Here is a 12370-nt window from a genome sequence, read left to right as displayed (position 1 = left end):
TGTCTCAATGTACCTTATATGCAGATGGCTTGTTTCCCTTTCTTGCTGTTGACTCCTCTCCTGTTTTTTGTATTCACTGCTCTGTAAAAGAAGTCACAATATTCGTGTGTCAGAAATGCTGGGAGTAAATACATATAGGAATATAAATCAGTGGTACTGGTATTAAATAGTAAGAGGTTTCTAAGGTATTAATTTATTTCATTGATAAATACTGTGCTATTTTGTATAGGTCACTGCTTGTAAGAGGAAGTTCTGTGTATGAACTAACATCAGAACAATCTCCTACCAAAACAGTTATGGTAAGCAAAGAAAGTAAACACCAATAACAGATATGCCACAAGTAATATGAGCTTATCTTGAAAATATTAAATATGTGGGACTATGCCCCTTTCTACACTGCATTTCTGAAAGGAAAGGAAGAGACGGAATCTTGAATCTTTTCCTTTATTTAACTAAACTCTTATAATGCTTAAGTACCAGAGTAAAATCTGGCTGATTTATAAGACACCATCACATTATTATACTAGTAACAACAGAACAACAGTCAGAAAATACTCTGGGCCCCCAGGAAACTGCTTGTCCACACTTAAATTGTTACCCCAGTAATTGGCCTAGTTTTGTTCTAGGCCAATGAGGACTTTCCCAGTAATCCCCCAGTGTGGCTAAAAAACTGGCAGGGTCTAGGGACTGAGGGCCCAGTAGGCATCTGGATGTGACCAGCCTGTTTCAGAGAATAAAAGATTTTAACAATATGGACTGCAATATTTCATACCAGTTGGTCCCAGTGACAGACAACAAGTCTCAGGCACTTTTAATTTACAAGATAGGATTTGACTCAAATTCTAGAGCATAAAGGTTTGTCTAAGTTTGGAAATGTACTCGGTGGTTCAAGATAAAATTGCTTTTCCCTATCCATGAACATCAGAAAAAGAAATGGAATTTTGCAAGAAAAGCATCAACAACTGTGCATATATTCTAAAACAGCTACTTCTGTAAATTTCCAAGGAATATAAACCTTAAGCAAGCTGCTCTTAGTCTTTTGTATCCTGTTGCAGAAAGTTAGTTGCAGGAATCACTTGTAGTGGGTCCCTACATTGAGGACACCTAGTATTTTCGCTAGAAAATGTATTTCTAACCTTTTATTTGAGAAGCTTGCACACCTTCACCCTTTAGCCAGCAGAAGAAACTATCCTAGACCATCTGAATGATTCTATTTCATAAAACTAATCTCAGATACTGGGAGTTAAACATTGTTATATATTTCTTCTCTCATTCTTGTACAATACATAGCTTGTATTACAAAAACAGTAAACATTTCAAGGTTTTGATTAAATCTCTAAGTTACAACATCGTGCTCTATATTAGAAACATGAAACATATCCTACCACTTCAGAAGCAGAAGCAAAAACCATAAATATAAGGCATCTATACTTAGGTGTCTACTTGCGAGTTAGATATCTAAGCCCCCATTACAGGCAACATCAATATTAGCTCCTACTAAAATGTATTTTTCCTACAAAGACAGCCAACACATTTGTGTGGACCTCTAGTTTAATCTCCACTTCAGAGTGTTAGTAAAAATTTCAAAGTCATASCAATAAAGAACTTAGTGAAAAAGATGTTTCTAACAGATAGACAAGTTTCTAATTAAGATATCAGAGGTGGAATCAGCTCTGGGTTAGGATACTTAAATGCAGATGCAGCTTTTTAATCTACCATGTCAATCTAAAATTTCAAAAAATGTTGATTTACAATCCTAATATTTTGATTGTTTACCTTATTAATGTATGAACAAACATTAACAGTTACAGCAAGTTTTAAGGTATTGCTTTTAAGTCTTAGAAGAACTAACCCGAAGATCACACTTTTTTTCACTTTCTTCACTTTTTACTCTTTCATTTGTTTCTGCTGGTTGTCTTTCTCTGTTTCCACGGGAAGATCCCTCTTTAGATCTCTTTGATTTACATTTTTCTTCGTCTTCCTTTTCAAACAGTTTATGACTTCTCTCTTTTGAAAGACCTTCTTTTCCTGGCCTAACAGAATGTTCTTTTTTTTCTTTGTGTCTCTTTTCTCTCTCTTTATCTGCCTCTTCGTCTTTCTGTAACTTAATCCCATGTTCACCTTCAATTTTGTATACTAAATATTTGTCAGTGCTATTTTTGGTATCATTATCCTGGAACAAGAAAAAAGAAATGAAAGAGTTAGAAAGTTCTCCAAGACTGTTCTATCTTAGAAATTCACCATTCTAATGGTCAAAAATGGATAGATTTGTTAGGTTCCTAAACTATCTGCCAGCACAGATCTTCCATCCCAATTTTCAATCACATATGATGGCCCAGCACATTTCAAATTACCATATCACTTGAGATTATGATACGTCTTCTGGGACACCACATACTTTACTACAGAAAATTCTTTGGATTTGGTATTCTTCAAGCAAATTTAATTCTTTGTTTACTAGGCACTCTATCACAAAACAGGATGTATACTTACAAATACCTTTCTAATAAAGGCATAAATAACAGATGGAAAATTCTGACAAAGCTGTACAAAAATGAAGCAATCTGTTCACTATCCAAATTTTATTAAAAAAAAAAATGACTAAAGTATCTGCTTGAAATATAATGGTTCAAATATATCTTATTGTCATGTGTTTCATATACTTGTAAGAACCTTAGTCTAAGCGTATCTTGGATTACTTGGGAACTGAAGCCTGATCAAATTTCTTCATTATTTTACCATTTTATATTCCTTTATGAAACATTTAATTCCTTTTCCTTCTTTTACCTTCCTTCCTATATGTCTTCTTTCTTGTCCTTCACCTCTTCTTTTCTCTTCTTCTAGAAAATAGATGTATAAATTAATAAACACTTTATATTACAATCAAACTCTGTACATAACTAACAAGCATGTAGAAAATGACACTTCAGTGACATGGACTTTCTATCATAAGAATTCTGTCTCAAATCTCATTCAATAAAATATTTACAAATACTATACAGTTTATCATTTTTCTAGGGTCTGGATTTACTGAAAATTAATAATAAAATAATATAATATTCAGTTGAAATTCACTTTCCAAAACTGATTATTCCTGTTTCTTTCCTGAAGGATCTCTCTGCTCTCAGTTGCCTTGTGTAATATAAGAGTAGTGATACATGCTATTAACTTCAACAATCACCCCACAACTTTGTTTAGGATTCAAAGGGATCCCTCAGTAGAGAAAGTCTGGGCAGGAAGATACTTAATCACTCTTCAAGACAAATGATTAACAAAAACTGTGAATGTCACTGTCTCTTTAAGGGAAGAAAAAACAGCATAAAAAATTCATAAAAGCACTAAAATAAAACTAGGTTACCAAAGATTCTATAAAGATATATGTGTCAGCATGTACTCAAACTTGCTTGTCTTTATGCTCTCTGTATAGGTGGGATATAGCTTCAGAATATTTCTGTCTAAATAGCAAATGAAATATTTCAAAGTACAACATCAATGCAAAGCAACTTACCAAAACGATGCCTACTTTCTCTTCTTCTGTGATGTTCTTTATCTCTTCCTTCAAATGATTTCAGATTATTTTGCACATGTATTTGCTTCACCTCATGCCTTTTAYGCTTTTTATCTTCTTCTCTCCCATTTTCCTGGTCTTTATCTTTTCTCACACTGTACCTTTCCTTCTCCAAACTTGATTCTCGAACCTTATCCTTGTAGCTCTCTCTGTCTCGTTCTCTGTGGTGCTCTTTTCCCCTTTCTCTCTCTCTCATCTTATCCCTGTCTCTTTCACTAGATTTAAATCTCTCTCTTTCTCTTGTTCTTTCTTTGCTCTTCCCTCTGTCTTTGTGTTCATATTTACGAGCATCTGTGTCATGAACATCCCTCTGCGGTTTCTTTTCTCGGTGCTTTTTGTCTTCATTTTGACTATCTGACTGTGATGCCTGAAGTATAAAAAATAATCTATTATAATGCAGTAATCTATTTTGATACAGTATATTTATGCAAAGAGATCCATTACAGGACTATTAACTATGAATCTAATTTCCTAAACTTTATTAAAATGCTGATACATCTCCAGACTTAATTTGTATGTAAAATTACTAAAATTATGTTTGCGTTTATAGTAAAAATCTAATAAGTGAGATTCATAAACTGCATTTTCAATGTATCTGAAAAAAAAAAAGTACTGTGCAATTGTGCATTCTGTTTAGTGTCCTCCAGTTGCCTTTAGAAAAGATCAGCTTTTACTTGAACAGAAAGTAGAAAACAGCATATAAAAGTTGGGAAAGAAAATTTTGGCTTAGATCCATTCAGGCTGCTACTATTTTAATTTTATTTAAGTCATAAGAGATTACATTTGAACCTTCCTGAAGCGAATAGCGAAATGCCCACTGATTTCACTACATCCATAAGTTTGGCTATTTGTCTAATGCACAATAAACAAGACTTTCATTTTTGATTATACACATTCAGTAAAGTGAATTAAACTTTAGCCATCTGTTTCACAGAAATGAAAGCCCAACCACATCACTCTGTTGAAACCAAAACTTTTCAACTCTGATTTTATTGCTTTAGCCTACATGAAAGTAGAGTAGAGAAAATGTTATTGAAAGCCTAAAAATATGAAGTACTTATCCTGTAGCACTGCCAATAAAGCAATGGGGAGTTACAGAGAATAATTGATAAAAATCTAGAAAACAGATGAACGAGTAGGATGTCTGCAATTATCAAAGGAGTAATGAAGATCTGCACGAGACACAGAAAGGAAGATACACATCGGAAAAGAGCTTTTAAAAATATATAGCATAAAATAAATATATGGTGATGTTACTGACTAGATCCTGCATGCAAATTTGGCAAATGGTAACATAACCAGGTTAAAAGAGCATGGCAAACATGATAGATGATGCTAACAAATATAGTAATACATCATACATGTATAGGAAACTGAGTAAGTATATAAGAAGGGGAGCTGTAACATGGATTTGGGTGGCCAGCAAATCAGACCCCATGGTACAAAATACAATGGTATTTTTTTCCATCAACCTGATTAAGAAATCTGTATATCAATTTTATGCTGAGCTGCATAGCCGGACTAGGTTGAGTGGGCCAGTCTCTGGACATACTTGGATTAGACAGATTCCAGAACAGTCAGCTGTGGAAAGGAAGTTAACAGCTATATATTAAATCTGCACCTTTGAATACCAACAGTGCCAATCTTGGAAGTGTGTGGAGTACCACCAGTCAATCCGCTCTGTTTAGCCTGTCAATAAATTTCATTGCTTTAAGATAACTTACTATCAAAATTAATAAAAATAAAATAAAATTACCCTAAGATGCTTCTTAAGTTCTTCTGATTTCCAAGTATCTTCTTTAGTTCTTCTCTAGAAGAACAGAAAAGACAGAAAAATGAATTTGCAGTGAGAAATAAATCACTTGACAAATAGTTTTTATGAGGAAAGGATCAAGGTACATATGGTAAATACCACTGAATTTTGTTATGCAAACATTAGTTTGATTTAATGTGTGTACTTATAGTATACCCAATTTAACGGGACCTGGAAGAGGCCAGAAGTTCAGACTTCTACTAGATCATCCAGCTCTGTATACTCATGGCAAACAGTTTTGAAGTCAGCGTCTGTGGCAGATGACAGCAGTCTCCTTCAAGGCAGGCTCAAAACTGTTTGGTCTCGCAACGACAGTCACTCAGCAATATTACAGATGAAACAGGTATGCACACTCATGCCAAGCACAGAATCCCAGAACCGTTTACTTTGGAAAGGACCTACCGATGTCATTCAGTTCAATCTCCTGCTCAGATCAGATCTAACTTCAAAGTCCTGGTCAGGGGCTTATTCAGGTGAGTTCTTAACATCTCTAAGGTTGGAGATTCCATGGCCAGTCTGGGCAACCCATCCCAGGGTTTGACCACTTCCACTGTAAACATGTTTTTCTCATACCCAGTCAGAATTTTCCTTGCTGCTGCTTAGGGTCACTGCTTCCTGTCCTTTCACTGCACATCTCTGAGAAGAATCTGCCTCCACCTTTTCTGWAGCCTCTCATCAGATAGTTGAAGACAGCAGTTAGATCCCCTCTTAGTCATCTTTTCTCTAGGCTGAATGAACTCAGCCCCTTTCCCGCATACGCCATGAGCTCCAGCCCCCCAACCACCGTACCGGCCTTTCTCTGGACACTCTCTTGCACCCACGGCCCTACAACTGGACCCAGGACTCCCAATGGGGCCTCACAAGAGCCGAACAGAGAGGAACACTCACTGCCCTACACCTGCTGGCTGTGGTCTTGATTCTGCACACACTCAGTATGTGGTTAGCACTTGATCACCTGAAAAGCACGCTGCTGACTATGTTTGACTTACTGCCACCAGGACCCCAGATCCCTTTTCTGCATAACCACTCACAGAGCAACACTTCTGGCACTATTTTTCAATCAACTGTCACTTATTGTCATATAATGGTTCAGACTACATGTGTAAGTTGACTGCCATATGAAATATTGGTAAGTAAAACTGAAGTAAAAAGGTAGAAAGATAATGAAAATAATCAGAGTGTACATGGAAATTGTTTCACTAGACTTCTCCCTAGTTAAATAAGCAGTTAATGAGGTTATATTCCTTTTACTCTCATTTGCAAAGGTTACTGCTCTTAACTCCTTGGCTGCTGCTAAAAAAATTAAACCAAAATCATTCATATTATCTGAGATCACTAAAGAAAATGGGGAATTTTAATCTACTGAATACTTTTAACTACTTCATTGAAGGATGATGATGATATACACAGGAATATGACCAGGTCATACTTATTCTCAAATTTAGGTTTGGTTAAAAGTTACCAAAGCTTAACAAAATCATTGCTAATGAATATTTGAATGATGAGCTGCACTGGTGGGAAAAAATAAACATATGGTGCCCTTTCTGTTAATTCATAACAGGGAAACAGCATTTAAAAGCACGTTTTAGCTTTTTAATTATTCTTTACTGAAAAATTCTGGTCTTTTCAAACTTAGGTTTTTATGGAAGATTATAATGGACTGGTGGACTTCGGAGGAAGTTGATCATAAGTACCAAGAAGCTAAATTCAGATAAAAAAATAAAAAAGTGACCTTTAAGACTGAAGTTTTGTCTTCTTCTGATCTTTAAAAAAAGACAAAAAGGTACAAGTATTTACTACTGCAGAACCCCAGAGGAAACACTAAAAGCAAAGATGGTAATTTTCCTGAGTGAAGTTTTGTCCAACTTTTTTAACAAAGTCTATCAAACTCACCTACAGACCTTGTGTGGGAGAGTAAGCAGAAAGGAAGGATAACAAGCAGACAAGATAGAAAATTAGACAAATAGAAAAGAGAGACCTTTTATAGAGCTTAAAGAAACTTAACACCTTTGAAATCACTGTCTCTCTGTCAGTAACTAAAAAAGTATCATAAGAGTCATCTGTACACACAAAAAGACAATTTTAAATGATATATTTAAAATTAAACTTAGAAATTACTTTTAATTCAAGCAATTCCAAATTCATCAAACAATAAAGAATAAAAAATTATTTAAACTAAGTATTTATTACTGCTGTGCTACCAGGCTTTTCAAGAAAGTCAGATCACTACTCTGCAGGAAGCTGCTGACTAAATGTTTAAAATCAGTATTTTTTGAAGTGATTAATCACCTTTTGAAATCTGGAGATTCTATTCAATTCGGTTTAGTTCAATTTTTTTAGATAAGGAGAGCTTGTCATCATCTAAACCATAATTAAAAAGCAGGTGTGAGAGCTTGCGTTCTGCAAGCGCCAAACTCCTGAAAGACATGAAATCACTTCAACTCAGACAAAACTTCATTTGTTTAATACCTCAAATACATAATTATGTTTTGATAATTTTTTCTTTCATATGAGAACACAGAAGGACAAAACAGTGCAAGTATAACTAAAAAAATGTAATTAAAGGCTGTATTTTTGCATTTTTACTGAATTTCAATTTCCATCCAAAAGCAACCATAGCACAACAAATTAAAATACTAATCAGCATTTTCTAAAACAATTAAAATATTAAGAATCTGAATAAATGTAAGGTAAAATACACATATGTTTACACATATAATTTTACACCTTATCTTTCTAGCTTGCAAAAATAAACACATAGCATAAAGCCTATACTGATCTTCAAATTAATATATATTAACGATGACCAACAAATCAGAGTAAGTATTTTTTGCTTAGAGAAGTAAAAAGTACAGATATAGGCAAACTTTAAAAGGATTTATTGAAGATGCTCATTTTTCTGCTAATTTAAAACTTCTTATATACTCACTTAAATCCAGATTAAAGTTAGTTATTTAAACCACACTGGAGTTTAACTCAATCCATCTACCTGAGAGAACGGGGAGCTCGTCAGCTGATATATCACTCCAAAAGAGCTATGACAATTTATAACATTTAAGAATCTGCCCTCTGAACTAAAGGAGGATAAGTACGTGGCTTCATGAAGTCAGCTGATGAGACGACCTTGCTACTTTAGATAAGCTCTTTAAGAGAGACTAAGTGAGGTTTCTTTGCTTGTAAGATAGAAAGATTGGAGAAATTTCAGAACTTCACTAAGTAAGGCCTTGAGCAACCTCAGTTAGCTATGGAGTTAGCCCTACCTTGAGCAGCTTGGACTAGATGACCTCCAGAGGTCCCTTCCAGCCTACTTCTATGATCGTAAAGAAATAGAAAAAACATTCTGTGGTCTTAAATCTATAGAAAGGTAATTTATTCTTTACATATAAATATATATCTTTCTTATGTCTAATTATGAGTTAACTATTTGAGAGTCCTTATAGATAACACAAGTGAAAGCTCTCATTTGCTATAATAGGAACAGCAAAAGCAGACTTTCTCATACAATCTAATTGTGTATGTCACTGCCTCTGGTTATTCAGCAGTCTCACCCTTACACTGATATGATATCTGAAYAACATTTTTTAAAGCGTGGTCTTGACTAACATACTATATCATATACTTAGTCCAGCCACTGTATTTTCTATCTATTTCTGATCTAGATATGATCACAAATGAATTAACTGTGAAATTGAGATCCACAGCATAGTAGTATTAAAATCTGTGGCAAAGTGATTTGATACTTTTGTTTTTCATAAGAATATGTGACATGAGAATCAATGTTAACATGCTGATATATTTGGGGGGGGGGTTATTTTGCAGCACTATAGACTTTTTTATAAACCAGTATTTAGGCAAAAGCTGAATGGATTCCTAAGCAAATAAAGCCAATAAATAATAGCCACGGAAAGAGCAATTATTAGAGATACTCATCAACAATATGAGAAATTAACATATTTGAATGTTACCATAACCATCTCTTTTCTAGAAAGTTCTGCGGCCGATAAGGCAGAGCACAGCTCCCCTCCTGCCGGGGGAAGGCCGACTTCCTTGCTATTGATACTCGGGCGGGAGCTTCTTCAGAGTGCTGACACCTTATTCCGGGCTCTGGCGTTGCGCCAGCCTGACGTCGCACAACATCGGTGCCCACAAACGCCARGTCTGCGAGCGACCCTGACGGAGCGGGAACACCCGAACTGCCCCGGTAGCGACGCGGGGACGCTCAGGGCCAGCAAAAGCGGCGCCGGGGGGGGGGGGGTTCCTGGTCTCGCCTCAGCGGACACAGCGGCCTATTGAACAGGGAGGCGGCGAGGCGCGGAGCAACGGCCGCCCGCGGCACGAGGCGCCGCCGGCTGCGGGAGCGCCCGGCGCCACGGCGGCCCACGGGGGGGCGGGATGGCCCCTCCCCTCGCGCGACGGCCGCAGACGCGGGGCCTGTACCCGGCCGCGCCTCCAGGCTCGCCCCGCTCCCGGAGCCTTGGYCGCCCCCCGCCGGCCCCTCCCTCACCTTGTCTGTCTCCATGGCGGGGGCGGGCGGGGCGCTACGCGCGGGCCCCCCCGGGCGCCATGTCCCGCCGCCGCCCGGCGGCCGCCCCAAAGCGCGGAGCAAAGCGGGGCAGCCGCGTCCGAACTGCCTAGCAACAGGCGCCCAGGGCAGGCAGCCGCTCGGCCGAGCGATGGATCGGCTCCGGCCCCGCCCCGGAAAGGGGGGGACGCCGCCGCCGCCGCAAAGGCTCGTGGGAGGKGGCGCTCCAGGCGCTGCGTCGCGGCGCGCCCGGCAAGGCCGGGCCTGGGCCTGGGCTAGGGCCTAGGCCTGGGCCTGCTGGGGAGCGCCGTCCTGCTTCGCTCTCCTGCGCCGCTGCGGGAGCGCTTCCCTCCTCCCTTCGGGGCCCCGCGGGGTTTCTCCAGGCGGTGGCGGGGCCTGGTGAGGGTCTGCGAGCCAGGGCCCCAGGCCCTCACCCAGAGGCCTTTTAACGCACCTCCGTTCTCCGGTTTACTACTGGCTTTGTGTAGGCCGAGTATGCCGTGAGGCCATTCCCAATAGCTGCCGATTCCTTTCTAGTAAACTAACAGTCATGCACGATTATTACGGGGAAAAAAAATAAGGATAAGGGTAACAGGCCATAGATTGACTTAATCTGTTCTTGCTTGTCTGCCTTGTGCCCAGATATAAGGTAGAGGCGTACGTAAAGAATACGGAAGAAATAAAAATGTTAATAATATTCTCTCAGTAACAAATATCAGAGTTATTTCTGCAGTGAAGAGCAAATGGCAGCTTCCCAAGCACACGTGAAGCAAACTTGCAGCAAATGATGATATCCTGCGGGAAAGGTGTGTGCCGTTTACACAGCAAATACTTACAACTTATTAAAGTGCTGTGCAATTTAAAAGACTGGGTGAAAATTCCTCTGGGCACTTTAGGTTTGTTGCCTATTTTTTCAGTAAAAATAATTTAATATTTGACTGTATAACAGGGGGAACTAAATTTACTGCTAATATTCAATGCTAATGTTTGTAGAAAACTGACCAATTGGGRGGAAAAAAAAGGTAATGGAGAAGTCATTATTGCATTTGAGAAACAATCTTGCTCCAGTTAGTTCAACAGCAGTTGCATTACAACWTAAAATAGTATAAAAGTTGTCTCACTGTCCAGAATATAAAGTATTCTCTTTTATGTAGYAGAAAAGCAAATGGAAATTAAGAAAGCAGTTCAGGAGGAAAAAAACTTTTTTTTTGAGAAACATTAACCGTAAGTTATCTTTAAGGGCTAAATTATATCTACTAAATATAAACATCTATAGATACTAAACTATTTATAAACATTCTTATAAATAATTTAGCTGTCTTTGGCAGAACAATAATAATCCATGAGCATTTTATCTTCCCTGAACAAATAAAAATGCATTTATAAGCCATCTTGGATTAACTCAGTGCTTTTTAGCTAAGATAGTGACAGTGTTATAAATGCATGGAACTAGACATCTGCTTAGTAAAGGATATTCAACAGAAATGCTGTCCTCCATATAAAGGCTGAAGGACAAAGACTACCTTCAAATACTCTAATTGAACTGCATTTATTTTTAATAACAGTATAGCAAATGCATATAACAAACTGGCAAGTGTGACAGCAATACTCAAGATTGGACAGAACAAAAAATACTACTTTTTGCATATTCTGGTTCTACCATCCACCTCTTTAGAATATACATGTATATTTGTTGCACGTTCAATAAATTTCAGTTTTGGCTACCAATAGCTTTTTATTCCCCTTAGCAGAGTCTATAGCAACTTTATGGCAAGAGGAAAAACTACAGATGTGGGAAGGCACCACTAGAGGGTTGGAAAAAAGTCTTCAAAGCTTAAAGCCAGTGATCAAACTGAAGTTTAACTGCTGAACGGGAACAGYTGGAAGATTACACCTATGGAATAACAGAATTAAAATTTATGGATCTTTAAATGTTTTTGCCATGTATTAAAATAAACTACAATTTTCCTCCATATAACGGAAAAAATGAATACATCAGTATTTTTACTGTTTTTTAAAAAATGGGTTTTACATCCATGTGAATACAGGCAATAAAACGACAGATATCTATTGTATCACTATGTGGCATAAAAGAATGCCCTAGCTTTTCTTAGAAAGAAAAGGATGTTGTAAACAAGGCTACTGGTAGCCCTGGAAATTCTGGTAAGATTTTAGTTTCTACGTTGTCTGGCTTCGTACACATATCTTATTCATCCACGCTTTTTTTCCTGAAAAACAAGAATATAAAATAACTTAGCTATTTACATTCTGCAGTAATAGGCTATTTTCTGTCTTTGGATGTTCTCCTAATGTGACAAAACAACATAGATTTTTCTCTGTCACTGTATGGAATGATACACCACAGAATTACGCCAGTAAATGACTGGAAATATGAACCTTCATAGGGACAACATGGTGACCCCATCCCATGCTTTAAAATGATGATTCTTTTATTACAGAGAAAATG

The 12370-nt window shown here is 37.7% G+C and overlaps 1 protein-coding gene and 1 long non-coding RNA gene across 6 annotated transcripts in view; one reads left to right on the top strand and one right to left on the bottom strand.

Annotated features, from left to right (window-relative positions):
• Positions 1–9989, bottom strand: part of WDR60 (WD repeat domain 60) — a 32610-nt gene extending 22621 nt beyond the window's left edge. For 2 of the 5 annotated variants that reach the window (XM_026069235.1, XM_026069239.1), the window contains exons 1-6: positions 9886–9989; positions 5325–5378; positions 3509–3935; positions 2788–2840; positions 1853–2173; positions 14–81 (exon numbers count right to left, since the gene is read on the bottom strand). In XM_026069235.1, coding sequence (XP_025925020.1) covers positions 14–81; positions 1853–2173; positions 2788–2840; positions 3509–3935; positions 5325–5378; positions 9886–9900 — 938 coding nt within the window. In that variant the 5' untranslated portion in view covers positions 9901–9989. Of the gene's footprint in view, positions 1–13; positions 82–1852; positions 2174–2787; positions 2841–3508; positions 3936–5324; positions 5379–5783; positions 6051–7670; positions 7799–9346; positions 9645–9885 lie in introns of those variants that run through there. The other 3 variants (XM_026069238.1, XM_026069237.1, XM_026069236.1) reach the window with 3 other exon arrangements.
• A 105-nt stretch (positions 9990–10094) lies between these two features.
• LOC112967758 lies at positions 10095–11894 on the top strand. Its single transcript, XR_003254096.1, has 2 exons — positions 10095–10709; positions 11652–11894. It is a non-coding gene; the product is annotated as an uncharacterized LOC112967758 (long non-coding RNA).
• Positions 11895–12370: the final 476 nt, after the last annotated feature.

This window comes from Apteryx rowi, unplaced genomic scaffold, assembly GCF_003343035.1.
Source record: "Apteryx rowi isolate R43461 unplaced genomic scaffold, aptRow1 scaffold_29, whole genome shotgun sequence".
In the NCBI taxonomy this organism is placed as follows: Eukaryota; Metazoa; Chordata; class Aves; order Apterygiformes; family Apterygidae; genus Apteryx; species Apteryx rowi.
The sequence above is the reverse complement of the archived record's forward strand: the minus strand, read 5'-3'. Positions and strand labels throughout refer to the sequence as shown.